General features: G+C 41.6%; 1 protein-coding gene across 2 annotated transcripts in view; it reads left to right on the top strand.

The window, feature by feature from the left end:
* MNAT1 (MNAT1 component of CDK activating kinase) overlaps window positions 1–20,214 on the top strand; it is a 198,300-nt gene that overhangs the window by 45,425 nt on the left and 132,661 nt on the right. For both annotated transcript variants that reach the window (XM_084629981.1, XM_084629982.1), the window contains exons 2-3: window positions 10,471–10,623; window positions 12,097–12,170. In XM_084629981.1, coding sequence (XP_084486107.1) covers window positions 10,471–10,623; window positions 12,097–12,170 — 227 coding nt within the window. The remainder of the gene's footprint in view (window positions 1–10,470; window positions 10,624–12,096; window positions 12,171–20,214) is intronic.

Here is a 20,214-nt window from a genome sequence, read left to right as displayed (position 1 = left end):
TCGGTCCCTAGTCTGTAGCTGTGCATTGGGTTCTTCCGTCCTAAGTGCAGGACCCTGCACTTATCCTTATTGAACCTCATCAGATTTCTTTTGGCCCAATCCTCCAATTTGTCTAGGTCCCTCTGTATCCTATCCCTGCCCTCCAGTGTATCTACCACTCCTCCCAGTTTAGTATCATCCGCAAATTTGCTGAGAGTGCAATCCACACCATCCTCCAGATCATTTATGAAGATATTGAACAAAACCGGCCCCAGGACCGACCCCTGGGGCACTCCACTTGACACCGGCTGCCAACTAGACATGGAGCCATTGATCACTACCCGTTGAGCCTGACAATCTAGCCAACTTTCTACCCATCTTATAGTGCATTCATCCAGTCCGTACTACTTTAACTTGCTGACAAGAATACTGTGGGAGACCGTGTCAAAAGCTTTGCTAAAGTCAAGAAACAATACACCCACTGCTTTCCCTTCATCCACAGAACCAGTAATCTCATCATAGAAGGCGATAGATTAGTCAGGCATGACTTTCCCTTGGTGAATCCATGCTGACTGTTCCTGATCACTTTCCTCTCCTCTAAGTGCTTCAGGATTGATTCTTTGAGGACCTGCTCCATGATTTTTCCGGGGACTGAAGTGAGGCTGACTGGCCTGTAGTTCCCAGGATCCTCCTTCTTCCCTTTTTTAAAGATGGGCACTACTTTAGCCTTTTTCCAGTCATCTGGGACTTCCCCCATTCGCCACGAGTTTTCAAAGATAATGGCCAATGGCTCTGCAATCACAGCTGCCAGTTCCTTTAGCACTCTCGGATGCAACTCGTCCGGCCCCATGGACTTGTGCACGTCCAGCTTTTCTAAATAGTCCCTAACCACCTCTTTCTCCACAGAGGGCTGGCCATCTATTCCCCATGTTGTGATGCCCAGCGCAGCAGTCTGGGAGCTGACCTTGTTAGTGAAGACAGAGGCAAAAAAAGCACATTAGGTTGCCTCCCTCATTCATTAAGGGGCCCACACTTTCCTTGGCTTTCTTCTTGTTGCCAACATACCTGAAGAAACCTTTCTTGTTACTCTTAACATCTCTCGCTAGCTGCAGCTCCAGGTGCGATTTGGCCCTCCTGATTTCATTCCTACATGCCCGAGCAATATTTTTATACTCTTCCCTGGTCATATGTCCAACCTTCCACTTCTTGTAAGCTTCTTTTTTATGTGTAAGATCCGCTAGGATTTCACCGTTAAGCCAAGCTGGTCGCCTGCCATATTTACTATTGTTTCGACACATCGGGATGGTTTGTCCCTGTAACGTCAACAGAAATCTTTCTGAAGTTTGTCCAAGGCGATGGAAATAGGTTTCAGTATATTCAGCGTATCTTCTACATTTTTTTGACTACTTTGGGGGTGATAGTTCCACCTATTTTGCCACGATTTTCTTCACAAATGGTCAGAGTAGGCAAGTTCTTAATAAATAGCTGAAGACAGTTAACCACTGAATTTCATTGTACATGTTGGGGGAGAACTAGTTTTGCATCCTCCTGCTATGTTCAGTGAAGCTGAAGCAAAGCAGTTGTTACAGAAGTATTTTGCTACTTCAACGTTTTTCTTTATTCCTAGAGTTGTACTTAAGTCTCTTTGATAAAAGATGCGTCAGCTGAGCACTGCAGCCATACGTTATAAATTTCCCTTCATTATCTTATTCTAGATTTCTTCTAATCTTTGCTACATTTGCAGCAGTGTTTGTGACAAAGCTATACACTTGAATTTTTGTTCAGTTTGTTATAGCTTTTACTGCTGCTACTTTTGAATATTCTGCTGTCTGTGCATTTCCTTATTGTATCAATTGCTTCTGTAGGATAGACAACTGAATCTTCTGTTGTCACACAAGCACATACCACTGGATCATTGTGTATATTGCTCCACCTATCAAGATTCAGATTAACAAATTTCCTGTCAATGTTTTTTGCATGCTGTTCAATTGCTTTCTTGTACCCTGTATCCAGTAACCTTCCAACAAAGTCTGCTCTACTGGATAGAGTGTAGCCTGGTCATAATGACTGAACCATGTCAATGAAATGTTTCTTGTGAACAAGACACGAGGGAGAATTTGTTTGTATAAACAATCCAAGCTACTTTTATCTATGGAGTCTCACTGGAATTTGCTGGTCCTCATTACCAGCACATCCATGGTTTGATTGGATGATGAAGAAAGTCTTTCTTTTTCTTTGATACATGTAATTTACTGTTTGATGTTTTGTTTAGTTGCAGCACTGCTGGTGATGCCAGCAGATGATTCTGATGTTGTAGACATTGCAAAGGGTGGGCATTCATAACCCCGTATGTCTAAGATGGAACCTGAAGCAAAATGTTAAGAAAATGTCATGGTCAGCGAGTGTTACTCAGAGCACTGATTTTAAAAAGTTGAGATCCTAAATGGAAGATTCGTACTTCTGTAGCTGTTTGTACCACTGATTAAATGATGTAATTTATTCTAAACCCAGTTTTATAGGGAAAATAATTAATAAATCATAATGATTATCTAAATCTGTTTAAACCCTTATCTCTAACAACATACCAATAGCTTGGGGAAAAAACTTTTAAAAAATTTTAAAATTCATAAATGCCTAATACAACTTTACTTTTAAACAGGAAGCCTTCATCTAGGATATTTGATTATACTCAGCAATAAAAATCGTTTCATAAATCCAGCAGGAACAGTAAAAAAAAATTAATCAATAAAATACTACCACAATGAACAAACATCAAAATATAATTGGTAACACACACATGTTGAAATACATAAGTAATCCACCCAAGATGCAAATTTATGACAAGAATCTAAGTTATCATTTACTGACCTAGTAAGACACGGTAGGCAGTACATAAGAATGGTGCAAAAATTAGTAAACCAGATTGTTCAGATGTGTCCACATCATCTTCAACATCATTGCCTTCTAAGGAGCGTTTTTCATAATGTTGCTTCATTCTGACAACCAGGCCTTGCATCTCTGTTGCACTTTTTCCATTTGGCATATGTTCCTTTTTAACCCAGAGGTACTGGGTAAATTTACTCTCAGGAATTTCTGTTTGGAGTCCGAGGCTGGGTCCCAGTGCCTGTGATGACTTCGCCGGTCTCTTGCACCTGGTAGTACAGCCCCTATTATGCCATATTTAGAAAGCTTTACCTCAAAAGTTAGATGGCTTTCCCTGATTCTTCTTTATATAGAAAAGCAGCCTTTTAACTCAAGTTTTTGATAGACACTCATCAATTCAGCATATTTATTTTATTTAATGTTTTAAGATGCTATAGTAAATTAAGGCCTTATATTTAGTATTACATTTTATTTTAATTTTAATTGGGTTTATTTTTAACAAATAACTAAATTTTTTTTAAATCAACAACAACAACAAAAAAAATTAGTTTTTCTCCAACCTGTGCTGCAGTCCCGTGGAGCAGTGTTTCCCAACCCCTAGAGCAAAGAGCTGTAGGGATGGGAGGAGGGAGAAGCTGCCCCATAGCAACTCCACCTTCATTTTGTCCCATCAGCTGCTCTCACAGCTCCTCTTACTCAGAAGCACCAGGCCCTTTTGCAAAACTGCTTGCCTGCCTTCCCCTTCCCCCCCACCTCCCTGCCCCCCAGCCACCAACGTTTTCGGTCTGTGACCCGTAAAATGTTCATGTGATGGCCCAAATCCCATAATCTTTCGGAACCACAGAACTGAGCACTATTTCAGCCCATGGAAAGAACCAGCCTACTGGGCAGTGCCTGGTAGCCCAGCAGCCCTGTCTATGCCTTGTACCATACATAATCTCAGAAAACAAATCTGTAATAACCAGTCAGCCACAGCTTTACTCAGTATTTGTGTGCAGCAGACACTGCTGTGGAGCATGGGTGGCTATTAACCACATGTGAATCTTGTGCAATAAATACAACTTTGAAAGCTGTTTAGAAATCTTTTTATTTGCACTAAAAGGGTGGTCCGCTTTCTGTAAAGCATCTGCGGCTTGGAAATCAGGGTAGAAATCTTACTAGATCAAGCTTTTCTTATGCGATTTCTTATGTTTCCTATTCACATATACAACAAAATCTCTCTTCTGCTGGTTTCTTGGAGCTGCTTCTTCTGGCTCCATCTGAAATCTAGAAAGGTTGAGACAAATGCAAATGAAAAAAGAAAAATAATTGTTCTATTCCCCCCCCCCCCACTTTGAAGCACTTTGGTTTTGATTTGAGTCTGGGATAATGTTCAGATTTGTTCTCATTTTATCTGAACTGTGCCTAGGCAGAATGATTCATAGATGAAATGCAGGTTACTTTAAACTATAGAAGAATGTTGGTTAAAATGCCAGAAAAAATGCAGATAGAAGTAGTTAAATATTTGATTTTTTTTTTAAGTACGTACATCTCTACTTAAAACAAAAAACAACCCAACTCTGCAAAGAAGGAGAATAAAACAACTCTACTGCTCTGCTTCAAAAACAAAAAATACCATAAAAATGTTCTTAGGAATGAGTAATGGCCGTGGATCTAGGCTTCTTCTGCAGACTTGCTGTACTCAGCAGAATCTAAGATTTCATTAAAAAGCATTTCTAGCACTTCTGCTTGCAGAGATAGCCCTTCCTTTATGCTGCTGTTTTGTTTGCTCTGCAGCCAACCAGACTAAAACAATATGCAGTACCATCAAAATGTGAACTAATTCCATTTGTCTTAACATAGCAATAGCATCAGCGGGGCCTGATTCTTTATTCCCTCCACCCACACCGAGTGCAGTCCATAGGGAGATGCACAAAATGCTGGATCACACCCAAGTGTTTACTATTTAAAGGTTGGGTTTTTTGTTTTTTTTTGTTTTTTAGAAGATGGTTTGTCCAAAATAAATGCCCAGCTCTAGGAAGTGGAGCTTATTTTGTGAAATATCTAATGTTCTCCCCACAAAACTTTAAACTTCTAAAAAATGTTTCCAAAGCACAACAGAGAAAGATCTCTTTAACGTGGTCCGTTACCAACTAAATATTTAGGTTAAGTGTAGAAAGTAATTTAGTGTTGTGAATGCATTCACAATGCTAAATACATTTTCCCATTTTGTTGTTTGCATTCCTCATAAATATGCCATCTTGCTGATGCAGTTCAGGGCAACTCTCCTGTATTTCCCATCAGTAGTCCAGCAAGGGTGCCCACTCTCGGGCTTCCGGCTCCCCAGCCATTGCCTCTCACGGTGGAGATTCTTGTCTTTCTCGTCTGACCAGGGTATTTCCAGGCTGCACCGTTCCCTGCCTGCACGGTTACCCCCAGCATAGACAAGTTGCCCAAGGACACCTGCTTGCTTTCTCTTCAGAGACTGATAATAGGTTTATTTGCTCCAGGTATAAGGTACCACACAGCACTGTCTAAGGAAGCCTGCTTTACTCTTAAAGTAAAAAGCATTACAGAAAAAACACATTAAAACAATAAAAGTATCTACAGTAAGCTAATAAGCTTACCAGGGTTCACCCTAACCCTAACATGGATTCTGACAGGAACAGTCCTTCACGCCCCCTGCAAGGGGGATTCCCTGTGGTTACAAGTTCAGCTCAGAATAAGGCCTCAGTAGGCCCAGTCCTTCCAACTTACCCTACGGATTGGGGCCATCCATTGACCAGGGGTCCTTCTGGTTGCTGGATCAGGAAGAAGGTCCTGAGCCAGTTTAAAACCAGACTGTTTATCCAAAAACCCGTCCTTTGTCTGCTGATCCCTGGAGAATCCAGTTTGAACTAATATATGCTAGGGATGTAAAAGGTCAACTGGTAAGCATTAGGCTTACTGTTAACCGACCGTAACCATTAACCCTGGCGGCCCTGTGCTGGCTGGAGGGATCCCAACCCTGGCTGCGCCGCGTGGGCAGGAGGGGTCCCGGCTGCACCACACCAAGCTATCTGGCCAGAGGGACCCCAGCCCTGGAGAGGTCCCAGGCCCTGCTGGGCTGGGTTAACCAGTTAAATGATATAATTTAAATCATTTAACTGTGTAACTTTTTAAACTGATATTTACATCCCTAATATATGCATACCTCTCCAGGGGAGTGGCATGAAAAGGGTTGATAAGGAGGAAGTACATTAGTATCCCCCCTCCTTACTAAGGAAGGTACATATAATGCCACAATAACACATACACAGTTGCATTTTAATACAGTTTACCCCAAAGGTATTAACCCTAATTCCATAACTTTTATCTTCATTCTATACAGTTCATTCATGATATTGCAGAATGTTGTCAGTCTGTCACGCTTCTCAGCATAATCATAGAGCAGGCCCTTATATAAGCATGAGATGTTCATTTAACATTTGGCACTTCTGAAGGGGGATAAAAAGTTGTTAGAACATCTTGCCAGTATTCTACAAATGTTGGTTGACCTTTGTAATGATAATTGGGTCTTGCTGATCTTATTCTACTGTAAAGAGTCCAGTCTCTTCTAGACGTTTGTGTGACTATTTTTAGGTGAAATTAGTAACTCCTTTCCCCACTGCCTATCCACCCAGATACCCTGGTGGATGACTCCTCCCAATTAAGAAAGTGTTTTTTAGGACACACACAAATGTAAAATTAAATAAAGTATTTTGAATACAAATGATACGTAGTTTTCTTTGACACATTCTGTATTAAGACTGGAGTTCACAATTTCCCATCTTTTTTTGACTTGGTTAAGCATCACGTGTCACTGTCGAATGCATCGTTATTCAGGGTCCAGTTCCCACTGAGATCATTAGGAATTATGTCATTGACTTGTATGGGAGCAGGATCCAGGTCTGAACAAATGTACAGTCCTGATTTAAGCAGCAATCCATAACCTTTGTTATTATTAGGCTATATTAGTTCCCTGAAATCCTGACAAAGGACCCAATTCAGCAAAGCCCTTAAGCACTGACTTCAGTTGGAGTTAAGCATATGCTTAAGGGCTTTGCTGAATTGGGGCCAAAAATGCCTGTCCTGATTAAGTAGAGTAACTGATATGCAAAGGCTAAGTGGCTTGCCAGTTCCTAAATGGAATTGTCCAAAGGTGGGCAGGTAAGGGAATGCTACACTATCTGGTATTACTATTCCTGCTAAATAGATGCATGATACATTGTCTGTCTGAATCTACATAGCCTATGGGTGACCCTCCTTGGGACAGCTCTGTGATGTCATCGTAGGCCATGATCCTACCATGTGCAAATAAGGTGACCACCCATCCCAAATTGGGTGGGACAGTCCTGAAATGCAGAGTTCAAGTCCCAGTCCTGGGCTGAATGACTCTGGGACAGCATTTGTCCTGGATTTCCTGTGGCGCTGCTCCATGCTTGCGTGAGGCTCAGGGGTGGCCCCAGCCTCTTGCTGAGGTTGGCCTTTTCCACTCGCCATGAGGCCCCATCTCCTGGTCTTTCTCCCCCTGGCCAAGCCAGAAGCAGGAGCCAGGCAGTAGTAAGAGCTGCCCAGGGAGTCCGAGTTGCTCTGGAGAGCCCTGGACCTTCCACCTGCCTTGGGGGTGGAGACATGGGACTGGGGCTGCTCTAGGGCCCCTCGGCCCCCTGCCCACGGCAGGCGGAGGGTCCGGGACTCCCCACAGCAGCACAAAAGGCTCCTTGGGTGGCTCTTAACCTGGACTGGCTTCCAGCCTGGCCAGGGGTGGGGTCTTGGGGGAAGAGGAGGAGTGGGGGGTGGGGTCACAGAGAGGGGCGGCATCTCCTACATGTGTCCTGCTTTTGCCTTTTGAAAAGGTGGTCACGCTACATGCATCACGTGGTCTGACTGCTGTGCCTGTAGAGAACCCCACTGGGACTCCATGTGGATGCAGCAGTTCGCCTGCATGTTTCAGGATTGAGATTCATAAACTTTTTGGGTCAGGAACCATATTTTTCTTTTCTTGTTTGTTCAACACCTAGCACAGCAGGGCCCTAATCAGGATCAGGGCCTGTATGCACTTTCCAAATGTAATTAATCCCCTCTTTCCTGCAGCCTGCCCTTGTCTTATAAGTGTGTTCTTTGGGTTTAGTGGTACACAAAGAGATCAAAGAGAACCAGTCAGATGGGATCTCAGGAGATTATTTCTTTTCTTTTAATAAAACAAGAATATTCTTGAGATCAAACGTGTCTGCGATCAGTCGTTGAGAAGGTGGCCAGACCTCCCTTTGCTTGAAGGCAGGTGTGGCCGATCAGCAAGGAAATGTAGAGTTTCAACTCTATGTAATCGTTCTCTGGGATAGTGAGGATACTGCTGTTGGGCAAGAGATTTTTGCCTGCTCTGTGCCAAATTCTGCCCTTTTAAAAAGTCCCATGTAACCCCTATTGAATTCAAAAGGGGTTGCATATAAGTAATGGAAGGCAGGATTTGGTGTGTGAGGAAAATGGGAACTTGAGCACGTGAAGTGGAATTCCCAGCTAGAGGTGTCCTGGCACCTTTTTGGTATAGACAGATATTTTCTAGCCTTCAAGAGACACTGGCCCCAATTTGGGAAAACACTAGAGCGCTTGCTTCAGTGCTTTCTCAGGTAGGGATGCTTTCAGAGTCGGGTCTAGTTTGAACTTGATATCTAGTCAATTTGGGGGGAGGGAGGGAGAATGTTACGTTGCTTCAGGTACTACTGTGTTTGCACGGTGCCTGGCACAGTAGGGTCCTGTTTGCAGTTGGTCCCTAGACAATACTATAATAAAAACATTAGCGCCTGGGTCAACCTGCAAATCTTTGTAGCTTTACAGTCTTGTTTCCCTAATTTAAAAATTAAAATCTGTCCCCTACCCCCATCCCTCTTCTGCACCAGGTGATATAGCAAGAGACCCACACAAACAAAATTGACTGCCTAAACCAAGGGAACAATGAAACTGTCTATACACGTAGGGTTGTCACATGCACAGAGTAAACATAGTGGTAGAAAGGAAATGTTTCCTTCCCACTGTCTTTCTATTATTTCAGTTATGGGTGTTGCTTGTAAATGATAGTAGGCAAAACAGTTTGAACAGAAGCTTAATTTTTGAGCTGACATCCTTGTAGTGCATCACTTTTCTGGTCAAATGTGCTAAAAAGTTTTTTTTTTTTTTTTCCTTCCCCTCCTTTGATAAATTGTATTTAAATGTTTGTGCTTCTGAAGTAGAAGTAGTAAGTGTGTGTGTGCGTGTGAGAGAGAAATATAAATAAGAGGAAGATTGGTTAATGGAATGGAGTTGGCCAGTGTTTAAGATAGCATTCAAGCAGAATGGCAAAGTAACATCAGAGCAACTAATTACAGTTGCACTGTTCTGCAATTTCCAATCTTAAATGAAGGCAGAATAAAATTAGGTCACTCTAGCCTGCTCTGCCTCAATAAGTAATGGAACCGGTCTGCTCAGCGGGATGGAAGTTTTGTTTCAAGTTCCTTCACAGCCGTCTCAGTGTTTCTCTGAACTCTCTAATAATTTGCCTGGCATCCTGAGATTAGGAAGAGACAGTGAATCTTGGCCATTAGTATAGAACTGTTTCATGGCTTTAATGTACCGAAGATATAAATAGCGCGCTCTCTCTCTCACCCCCTCAACAATAGGACATGACTGCAACAGGTGTTGTCCTGTGCTAGTATTTTGCATGGTACGAGTACCCAAATACATCTTGAGTTTTGTATTGGTTTCAGTGTCCTCTGGGTGTTCTTCTTTTGTTGTTAAATGTCAGTTGACATTTAGCAAGTGACAGTTATAAACGAAGATGCTCGTTAATGTGGTAGGAATCAGCATTTTGGGGGGTGAGGCGGGGTATGCTGTTTCTGTGTACAATCTATTTATGTGCAGTGCTCTGAATTTATGAGCAGAAAAAATAAGGGGACTCTAACACTGGGCATTGGTAATAATGGGACATAGAATCTCTTGAATGTGGTTGAGCCTGGTTTGAATCTAGCTCAGGTCCAGAGTGACAGAACTGTTACAGTACTATCTATAATTACTGGGAGGGCTAGGGCCAGATTGTGATACCCTTATTGTCCAGCTATACAGAAAGGAGGACAGCAGACATTTTGTTATGAGTTTAAGCAGCCTACAACTTCATCATTAGATGTCTGGGACTACCTGGCAGATAAAAGTTTACAGTGCAGGTAACCCTATGTTCATTCCACAATTACCCAGGAGGCTTCCGCCAGCTCCCCTTCTTTTCCATCCACGTCATCCACTCCCCCACTTTGCAGTGAGAACGCAGGCTACCTGGTGTTCTCAGCAAAGAGGCCAAGCAGTTTAAACAGGGAGAATAAAGCCTGGAGGGGGCTTCCTTAGACCAGGCCAATGTAGGGAAACTTGCATTGCCGTTAATGATGCTCTTGGGTACTTTGAATAGAGGACGTTTGTTTCTAGTGATGTTAACCTGGCACCTTTCATGAGCACAGTGTTTCCTTGCTGTCACTCTCATTCACACAAAATTAAAAATAATGTGCAAATAATAAACAGGGGAAAGACTTACCTTGCAGTTACTGTTAAGCATCACTCTTTCATTTAACTCATTTTTCTCTCTGTCAGATGCGAGAGTTGTGTGGAGCTGTTGTTTGTCCGGGGGGCCGGAAACTGTCAGGAGTGTGATACCCCGCTGCGGAAAAGCAACTTCAGAGTGCAGCTCTTTGAAGACCCTGCCATTGACAAGGAGGTGGAAATTCGGAAGAAAGTATTGAAAGTGTGAGTATTGTAGTTCAGAAAACTAAATTCAAATGGACTTAAATTATTTCCATCTTCAAAAAAGGATTTATTTTTGCCAATGGGAGTATGTGTGTAGATCTAAAGATTCAGATGTCTTAATTTTGTTTTGTTTGAAGATTTAAGTGCCTAATTTTAAAAAAGGAATTGATTTGCTCTGCAAGCCATGTAACTGGTTGACCTCATTAGGAGCAGAGGCTCATCATGACCTTGAGGTGTCTTTGCTTTCCTAACCAGGTCCACTCTGTGTAATGTGGGGTTGTTGTGCTTGCCTCCTTGAAAGGGGTTTACCTTCCAAACTGAATTGGCTCTAGAGTGCGAGGACAATAGTTGCTTTGTCCTTTTTGAGGTGAATCAGTGAGTAGATCAAGGAACAGGAGCCTTGTTATTGTTGCATCTGGACCTAGGTTTTGAACCATGGAGTTTGAAGATGTGAGGGTCCCACATATGAAGACTGGGGCTGAACCCTGTAAGGTGGGAGGGTCCTGGAGCTCCAGCTCTAGTCTGAGCCCAGAAGTCTGCACAGAAATTAAACAGGCCCTACAGCCTGACCCTTTCCAGCCCATGTTGGCTGGCACTGGCCAGCCCTGAGTTTTTCTTTGCTGTGTAGACATATCCATAAAGTCTTCTGTGTTTGACATACAAGTGTTGGTAAAGAGTCTACCAACATTTCCTGAATCTTTTTTTTTTTTGTTTTATTATTACAGACATACTTGCTGACAGGTATTTTGAAATAAAGTTACCAAAAATAATTGAAAATGGCATGATTATATTGTTACTTTATTATATTGTGCACAGAATTTTTAGGGTGTGGGTTTTTTTTTTGTGTGTGCAGAATTCCCTCAGGAGTAAAATTGTTGTTCTCTCACCTTTACTGCTGAAAACTGTTTTGGTCAGAAATAAAGGATTGTGTGAAAGAGTTACTGATGCTGAAGAGATGAATCCCACAACATTTTATGTTTGTTTGTCTGTCCCTCATTTTGTGTCATTGTTGCATCCCACATGCGAGCTTTGAGAGGTGTGGGTGCCTGGGCTCAAATACGGTGGCACTTAATGGCTGCACCAGAGCTGGACACAAAGCCAAACTGCATACTCTTCAGCCATTTCCACAAGGAGCTGAGGTGGTTATTTTCTAGCTGAGAGTACTCCTAGTAAGTCTGCTCTTTTTTTTTAAGTAGTGTCTGAGGAGCTGATTTGGAATTGGTACACGCTAGCCTATGCCTCCACTTCTTTGCAGCTCCAGAAACGTGATAAAGACTCAGGTGTAGCACTGGTTCAGACAGTGGTGGTCTCTTCACTGGGGGATGGGCAGTCCTATTTCACTTTAAAGGAGCCATATAGTATTCTGACCATAATAATCCTTGGCCATATATACCATGTATGAAGTGAGCCCAGTGTTGAATTCAACTGCCATCTCGGTGCATTATGCAAACACTAGTTTCTCGTCTCTCTCAGATACAATAAAAGAGAAGATGACTTTCCCAGTCTAACGGAATATAATGATTTCCTGGAAGAAGTAGAAGAAATTGGTAAGTCTTAATGCTTACATTTTTGATGTGCTGTGCTCATGAGACCACAGGCTTTTATCTTCCGACTGCCTAATAGAATATCAAAGCTGCATTTCTTTAATAGGGTTTATCATGGTATCTGATGTTTATCTAATTACTTTCTCCTTACATTTTTAATCATATTTGTCCAGTTGGGGGACATATTTAAGTAATAAACATTTTATCTGCAAGAGAAAAACTATGATGCATAGAGGAAGTGGTGTTCTATTGCTGGAAAGGAAATGCACACAGGGCATTGGTGGTGCTGCAAAAGAAAAGATTAAACAAAGAAGAAAAATTCGAATTCTTATTATATGCCTCTGTTAGCTTTGTTTACCATGACAGCAGCCATATGGTGTCTTTCATCATTTTGCTTCTGTGAGTACAGTAGTTGGAAGCTGCTTTGAAGCAGATGACCTTACATACCACTGTGGCAGCATTTTATGTTGCTACGCGGGAGAGGAAGGTTTAGGAGCAGACGCTGAACTCTTTCTCCTTGGATTTGCTGAAGCAGAGACTTGCCCTTTGAGGGAGGAATTTGTTTGTATTGGAGTTCATTTTCCACTTTTTTAGAGTTACTCAAGATTTATGGAAAGGTGATGGAGTCTGCATAGACAAAAATAGAAGTGTTCAGAGGAGTCGCTCTTAAATTGTTTGTTTGCTTTTTGGAGGTGGACTGAAGGGGCTGGGTACTTTCAGGGAAGGCAATGATTTAGGTTTAAAAGAAAACATGAAGGTGATCTTGCTCCCTTTTAACTCTTCAGCAAAGAAGAGTAAGCATTCCTCTAAACTTTGTTGGTGTTAGCTTCAGAGAGTTGCATTCCCCACCTTTTCAGCTATAAGTAGCATGTTGTTGTGTTGTTGTTGGCATCAGAAGGTAGAAACTGGAGAGTTAATGTGTTTGTCTGGGAAACTTCAGATATAGCCAGGCAGGCCAAAGCCTTTGGGAGAGGTAGGTAGAGTGTGTGTGTCTGTGGGAGGTTCTAGCAACTTAGACAGATTGTTGAAATGATGCTGGGAGAATCTATTTTGTGCTTATGAAACAGAAGAGAATATTTTGCAGCATTTGCCATAGGCTTCCATCTCATTATTGCTATTACCATGGCTTGAAACATCCATTCGCCTCAGATGAATGGAAAGCTTGGCTGAGTGGGTAGGAGTATGTGCACCATCAAGTTTTCTACAGAGTTTTAAGATTCTATTTATATTTCTAGCTCTCATGGTTGATGTTAAATTACCAAATGTGAACCAAGTGCAAATCAGTACCATGCTATAGCACTGCATGGCCGACTGGCCCCTATATAATACATGACAATTGCTGTTGACTGCTGATACAGCACACAGATTAGGAAGCTGGTATAGGTGGAAGCAGAAATTGACCTTCCATTGAGGTTGGTAGAGGTCAATAGTGGATTGAAGTTCAGCTTCACCTTGCTCTGGATGCCTGGTAAATTTAAAAGTAAATAAATAAATAAATAAGCCGTAAGACCTAAAATAAAAATAGGTTTCAGAGTAGCATCCGTGTTAGTCTGTATTCGCAAAAAGAAAAGGAGAACTTGTGGCACCTTAGAGACTAACCAATTTTTCCACTTTTATGAATCCGATGAAGTGAGCTGTAGCTCACGAAAGCTTATGCTCAAATAAATTGGTTAGTCTCTAAGGTGCCACAAGTCCTCCTTTTCTTTTTGTAAAATAAAAATGTGGTTAATAGAACAAAGTATATAAAACATGGAGCAGTGTCTATCTCTGCAGCCCCTGGGACATTTTTGTTGCTGTTTCCCCAATGGTTGTTTCTTTGGAGTTCAACTTGAGCACGTCTTTTACAGTGTCTTCTCTCATTAGATGTGATCTATAACCTTATTTGAAAGATTAATTTCCCCTTCACAAGAACCCTATTATGCTTAGTCTATTTTCCTTTATTTTTTTAAACAGAAAGAACAGGGAGAACGCTGGTGATATAGCAACAAACATAAACGTTGTGGTACTGACCTGCCAATATTTCCACCCTCCCCCCCACACTTTGAAGTGGTTTAGAATGCAACCATTTAAAAAAATGGTAATTCCCCACGAAAAATCAGTTTGACAATTTTTAGCATATTGTAGACACTTAATTGTCATTAACACCAAGAAAAAATGAATGGGGTAAATTCTGCTTTGGGTCAGCTGGGCACAACACTCATTGAAATCAATGGGACATACATGTGCCTCACAAAGAGCAGGAATAGGCCTTAGAAAGAACACTGCTGCAAGTACAACAATGTGAGCCGGACCCTTTTTGTATGCTATCTACTCTTTTCCCTTCCATATTGCTTCTTAAACTATTTTTTTTTAAACTTAGTTCTGAGCTCTTTTTGACAGGGACTGTCCTTTTAGGATGTGTGTGTACTGTACTTAGCACAGTATGGTCCTGATCTTTGAGTAGGGCCTCTAGGCATTACTACCATACACATAGTTGTTAATAATTACTGCTTTTTAAAGCATGAAGTATAGTCAAGTGGGAAAAAGTGACTACTATTCATGTGCCCTATGGGCATTTCTACTTTTTCAAAGCCTTTTTTGTAGTAACCATTGTGTAGTGACTTGTGTTCATGCCAAAATTACTATCTAGTGAATGTTTACTGGATGTAAAGAACTAATGCCTGTGACTTTTTCCCTGTTTTCCCTGTGGGTCACATTAACTTCATTAACGAAGGAAACGACACAATGCAAAGGCATGCAGCTCTCTCAAAATGTAAAAGACGACAGAGATACAGAGAGCTTCTGCACCTCCCCAGCCAAAATGTCCCTTATTTGACCTGATGGGGATGAGTAATTGGAAATAATTGTAACTGTGCAAGCACTTTAAAACAAACATCTTTTTACAGTAAAAAGAGAACTGAGATGGAACATCCATAATTCATAATACCTAATTTAGGTTTTTCTAGATGGCGTATTGATTTTTTTCCACCGGCCCCCTAAAAGAGGGTATGGGCAGAAGAGGTTGGGTTGTTTCAGCATCAACTGCAGATGGCAAAAGCAGTGTTTTGGGGGGAGGTGGTGGAGCATTGGCAATCAGCTTCGTTTTGAAGCTCTGTGCTTTCAGGGGTCATCTCTGTGCCACTCCCAGTCTCTAAGTGTCAATGAGCATTATGATGACTGCTCAGAAGCAGAGGCTAGAAATGATGGGGTAGAAAAAGTGATGTTTGTGCTACACCAATACTTACCAGTAAGTTTTTAACTTAATTTGTAGCTGTCTTAGCCAGTAATATCTACATTAAGCACTAAGTCCATGTGTATAAAATATCGCAGGATAATGATTTACAATTTTGTTTTTTTAATTTCTATTGGCTAATTAATGGACTTGAGAATAAGGAAAGTGCTAACCTGTAGGAGAAATATTCATTTACCTTTTTTTATTTTATTGGTAAGGCAGCACAATAAATCAATTTTTCCCTTATTAGGAAATAGGAAAGAAAATCTTGACTGTATCCCAGCTGATAACATAAACTTCATTATAAAGTACATTGACTGTCTGTCAGATTGTTTTGTGACATCCATACACTTTGGTTGCTTTGTAAAGTCATGTGATTCTAATTCTGTTTTTGTTTTTTAATCCATTTGGGTTAAATCTTGTTCCTGATTCTACTGTCATGGGTGGCCCTGATGCAGGAGAATCCAGGCATTTCCCTTGTGGATAAGGGCTGGGCACATGAATTGGGGCTCTTGCAGATTGTCCATTTACCTAGTTGACTGTTTAGGTCTGCTTCAGCAAGAACTCCTTATGCCCCAGAATGGAAGGGGTTGGGGTTGGGCCAGTGAATCATGCCTGCATACATCCTCCAGCCATTCTACCTCACAGGAGAATCTTGCTTGAATATTCTTCAATGGCAAGAATTCTTTCTAGCAACAATAGCTATCTGCATTAAAAGAAACACTAATTATCAAGAGAAGGCTCAAAGTTGGTAATGTCCTCAATCGAAAGTGTGAGAGATTTTGATGATGCTGATTTAAACACCAGTAATGGATATATTTACCATAAACAATGCTGCTTTCCCAGACCAATGGTTGCTTCACATGGCTTTAAGACTTGTCTCAAAGGTTAATTTTAAATCCCATAATAAACTATCAGATTGTTTTTCCTTTTGTTATGAGATTAATTATTCGCATTGTTAAAAATAGAGATTATCTCACTCTGTCAAGGCTGGATTTCAGGAAATCTGTGGAGTTTTGCCTAAATAGAATTAAACATTTTGGAAAATACAATAGGCTTCTTGTTGTATTTCAGCAGCTGTCTAAAGGCAGGTCAACTTCTAAAGCAACCAATGTGAGATGAATAAGGAAGTAAATAATTCTCCTATACAAATTGGCTTCTGTGTCTTTACCTTTAAGATTTTCAGGCCCATTATATGAGCTTATATTATGCTTCAGAATAGAAAGTAATAAGACTGGCTTGCCTTTGAAATCTTTGCAGAATAGCCATCTGCTTTGCTAGTCATACTCATAAATTTTTTTACTAATTTTTAGCTAGGAGTAATGTAGGATTCCTGGTTTTAACTCTTTGCTTGTTGATTTGAAACTTTTTTTAGATGTTGCTATTAAAATTACACCCCCCCACCTCTCAAAACCCGTAACTGGCCAAATTCTACAGACCATGTCTGAGCAACTCTCCTTACTGAGGTCAGTGTAAATTCTATGGAATTGGGCTCAACCATCAATATGGTGACACCATATTTTAAATGCTCGTGGTTGCAGTATTGTTTGTTCTATGGCTTACGTTCACCAATCCTCAAATATCTGCCGTTATTCACGGACCGAGAAGAATTCAATTAAATGCCCTTAACAAAAAGGAGCATGCCAGCCTGCTAAGCTAGGTTGTTGTAATTGTATAGCGAAAATATTTTTTTAAAACTTCGGTTAGGAAGTAGTGCTTTTAGAAGATTTAGCCATTAGACTATGTATGCTATTAATAGTTTTGGCTAGATAATGACCAGCAAAGAAGGCTCTACATCCAAGAGTTTAGCTTGCGTGCTTGCCATTGTAGGTTTTTATAATATAGGTTAGACCAAATCTAACTCTTTAATGTTTTAAACCTTGATGTCTAGAGATTTTGGGGGAATTAAGGGAAGGTGCTGGGAGATGCTGTGTTGAGGCAAGGAAGTGAATCTGTTTGCTGCCTGTGGCCTGCCTACCTACCTATCTACTGAGAATTGTGATTTGTCCCTCAGTTGATACCCACTCCCCCTGCAACCTGCCTTCCCCATTGCCAGTTCTTGACTGCTTCTTCAGGCTAGGCACTGGAAAAAGGGTGGTGATTCAACAATGAGTTGGCAAAATTACTCAAGGTAGTTAAGTCCAAAGCAGATTTCAAAGAGTTACAAAGGGATCTCACAAAATTGGGTGACTGGCATGGGCGGTGGGTATCATAGTTTGGGGGAGGCTGTGCCTCCCTCAACAGCCAGGAGTGGCCCCGCTTATGCTCCTCCCCCAGTTCCCTTCCTGCTTCCTGGTCTGTGAGCCGGCTCTTCCCATGTGCTGGGGCTGGCTCTAGGGCCACATCTCTTGCCCTTCCTCCCTCCTGGCGATCCGGAGGCTGGGCCCGGCAGCAGCAGTGGGGGCTCTGAAGGGGCAGGGCCGCAAGCAGAAAGGCAGAGCTGGGGGCTAGCCTCCCCAAGGCAGTGGCTCACATGCCACTGATGGTGACTGGGCAATAAAATGACAGATGGAAATTCAGTGTTGATAAATGAAAAGTAAGGCACATTGGAAAACATAATCCCAACTGTACATACAAAAGGATGGGGTCTAAATTAGTTGTTACCACTCAAGAAAGAGATCTTGGAGTCAGTGTGGATAGTTCTCTGAAAACATTTGCTTAATATGCAGCAGCAGTGAAAAAAGCTAACAGAACATTAGGAACCATTAGAAAAAGGATAGATAATCAGATAGAAAACATCATCATAATGCCACTACATAAATCCATGGTATGCCCACATCTTGATTACTGCTTGCAGATCTGGTTGCCCCATCTCAAAAAAATCTATTAGTATTGGAAAAGGTACAGAGAGGGCAAGAAAAATTATTTGGAATATGGAACAGCTTCCATATGAGGAGAGATTAAAAAGACTGGAACTTTTCAGCTTGGAGAAGAGATGACTTAGGGGGAATATGATGGAGGTCTATAAAACCTTTGGTATGGAGAAAATAAATAAGGAAATGTTATTTACTCCTTCACATAACACAAGGACGAGGGGTCACCCAATTACGTTTAATAGGCAGCAAGTTTAAAAGAAGCAAAAGGAAATACTTCTTCACACAACGCACATTCAACCTGTGGACCTCGTTACGTGGGAATGTTGTGAAGGTCAAAACTATAACCGTTTTCAAAAAAGATAAGTTCATGGAGGATTGACCATCCTGGCTAATAGCCATTGATGGACCTGAGATGCAACCGTACGCTCCAGGTGTTTCTAATGTCTGTTTTTCAGAAGCCAGGAGTGGACAACAGGATGGATCATTCAATTGCCTGTTCTGTTAATTCTCTCTGAAACACCTGGCATTGGTCACTGTTGGAAGACAGGATACTGGGCTAAATGGATCATTGGTCTGGCCCAGTATGGCTGTTTTTATGCTCTTATGATATGACGATGGTGGAGAGGAACTTGCATAGAGCCCAGAGAGGTCCTATGCAGGGAGCTGATGCTTACAGCTGTGGGGAAGACAGCTTGTGAGGTAGCTATTCTGAAACCTTGTTTTGAGTCTGGGTGAGGGAGCAGAAGAAAGAATCTGATGTTCTGTTCTGTGGGGCCGGAAGGAGAGAGGAGTGATTGGCATCTAGCCTACTCAGTAACGGGCTCTAAGGGCCGATTGTGGATTTGGAATGGGTTTAAGAAGATAAAGTGAGAAAGAGAGAGAAATTTATTCTGCCTCCCCCGCCCTTGTGGTCCCACGGTGAATGTTTTGAACCATGCAGATATGAAGTTTGTCAGCATGTGTCAGGACCTGTTCAGCCTATTATGGTTCAGTTTGAAAAAAATTTTCCAAACAGTCACGTTTGTAAAACCCAGTTTAGAAAATCATCCAGCAGTGAGGTTATAGAGGAATACCCCTGCTGCTCAGGTGACCAAAGACATTTGGCTTCTCATTTTCTACCTCCTCATGCACCTGAAGTGTACCTGGGTATCCTGCCAGGGCAGTGTACCTCTGTCATGTGCTTTTTCTTTCTTGTGTTATCGTAGGTTTAGAGAGCTGATGTGCTGGATTTAAATTGTAAGAAGTTCTGACACTCGCATGCAGCTACTTTCATTGCCGGGCTCTGATCAGAAATGTGGTTGTACGTCAGCATTTTCACATGACCATTCTTTTCAGCCACTGTGCCCAAATGTCTAACAGCTTGTACGTTGGAAGCTACAGGTTGGAAAGCTGGAGGTCAAAACAAGATTAAAATAACTGGTTTTCTTGAGGAAATGTTGCATTGCTAAAATAGTAGAAGTATTCCCTGCACTTTTTTTTTTAAATTCTAAGGTTTCAGAGCAATATAATGTTGAAAAATGCTGTCTCTTTTGGGAGAGAGCAGCATAAGAAATGAAAATCCATGTTGAGCAACCTCTCTCAAAACACAAGGGGCCTAGTTTTCAAAGGCAGAGAGCATTCACTATTATTAACTTGTATTACAACAACATCTAGTGGCCCCAGCTGAGGTCAAGGGTCCATTGTACTAGGTGCTGTTTGTGCTCATAATAAGGGATAGTCCCTGCCCTAAAAACTTAAAATCTAAATAGAGCAAGCAGATGAAGTGTGGGAGAAAAATAGTATTATTTCCCCCATTTTTACAGCTGAGGGAAGAGATACATACAGGCGTTAAATGATTTACCCAATGTCACATAGGGAATGTGTGGCAGATCTGGGAATTAAACCCAGATTTCTGAGTCCCAATTAAGGGCCTAAACCGCAAGACTGTCCTGTCTCCGAAATAACTGTGAAGTCAGTCTGGGGTTGTCAGAGTAGTAGCCGTGTTAGTCTGTATTCGCAAAAAGAAAAGGAGTACTTGTGG

Source organism: Lepidochelys olivacea (genome assembly GCF_965140295.1).
Source record: "Lepidochelys olivacea isolate rLepOli2 genome assembly, chromosome: 6".
NCBI classification, from domain to species: Eukaryota; Metazoa; Chordata; order Testudines; family Cheloniidae; genus Lepidochelys; species Lepidochelys olivacea.
The sequence above is the reverse complement of the archived record's forward strand: the minus strand, read 5'-3'. Positions and strand labels throughout refer to the sequence as shown.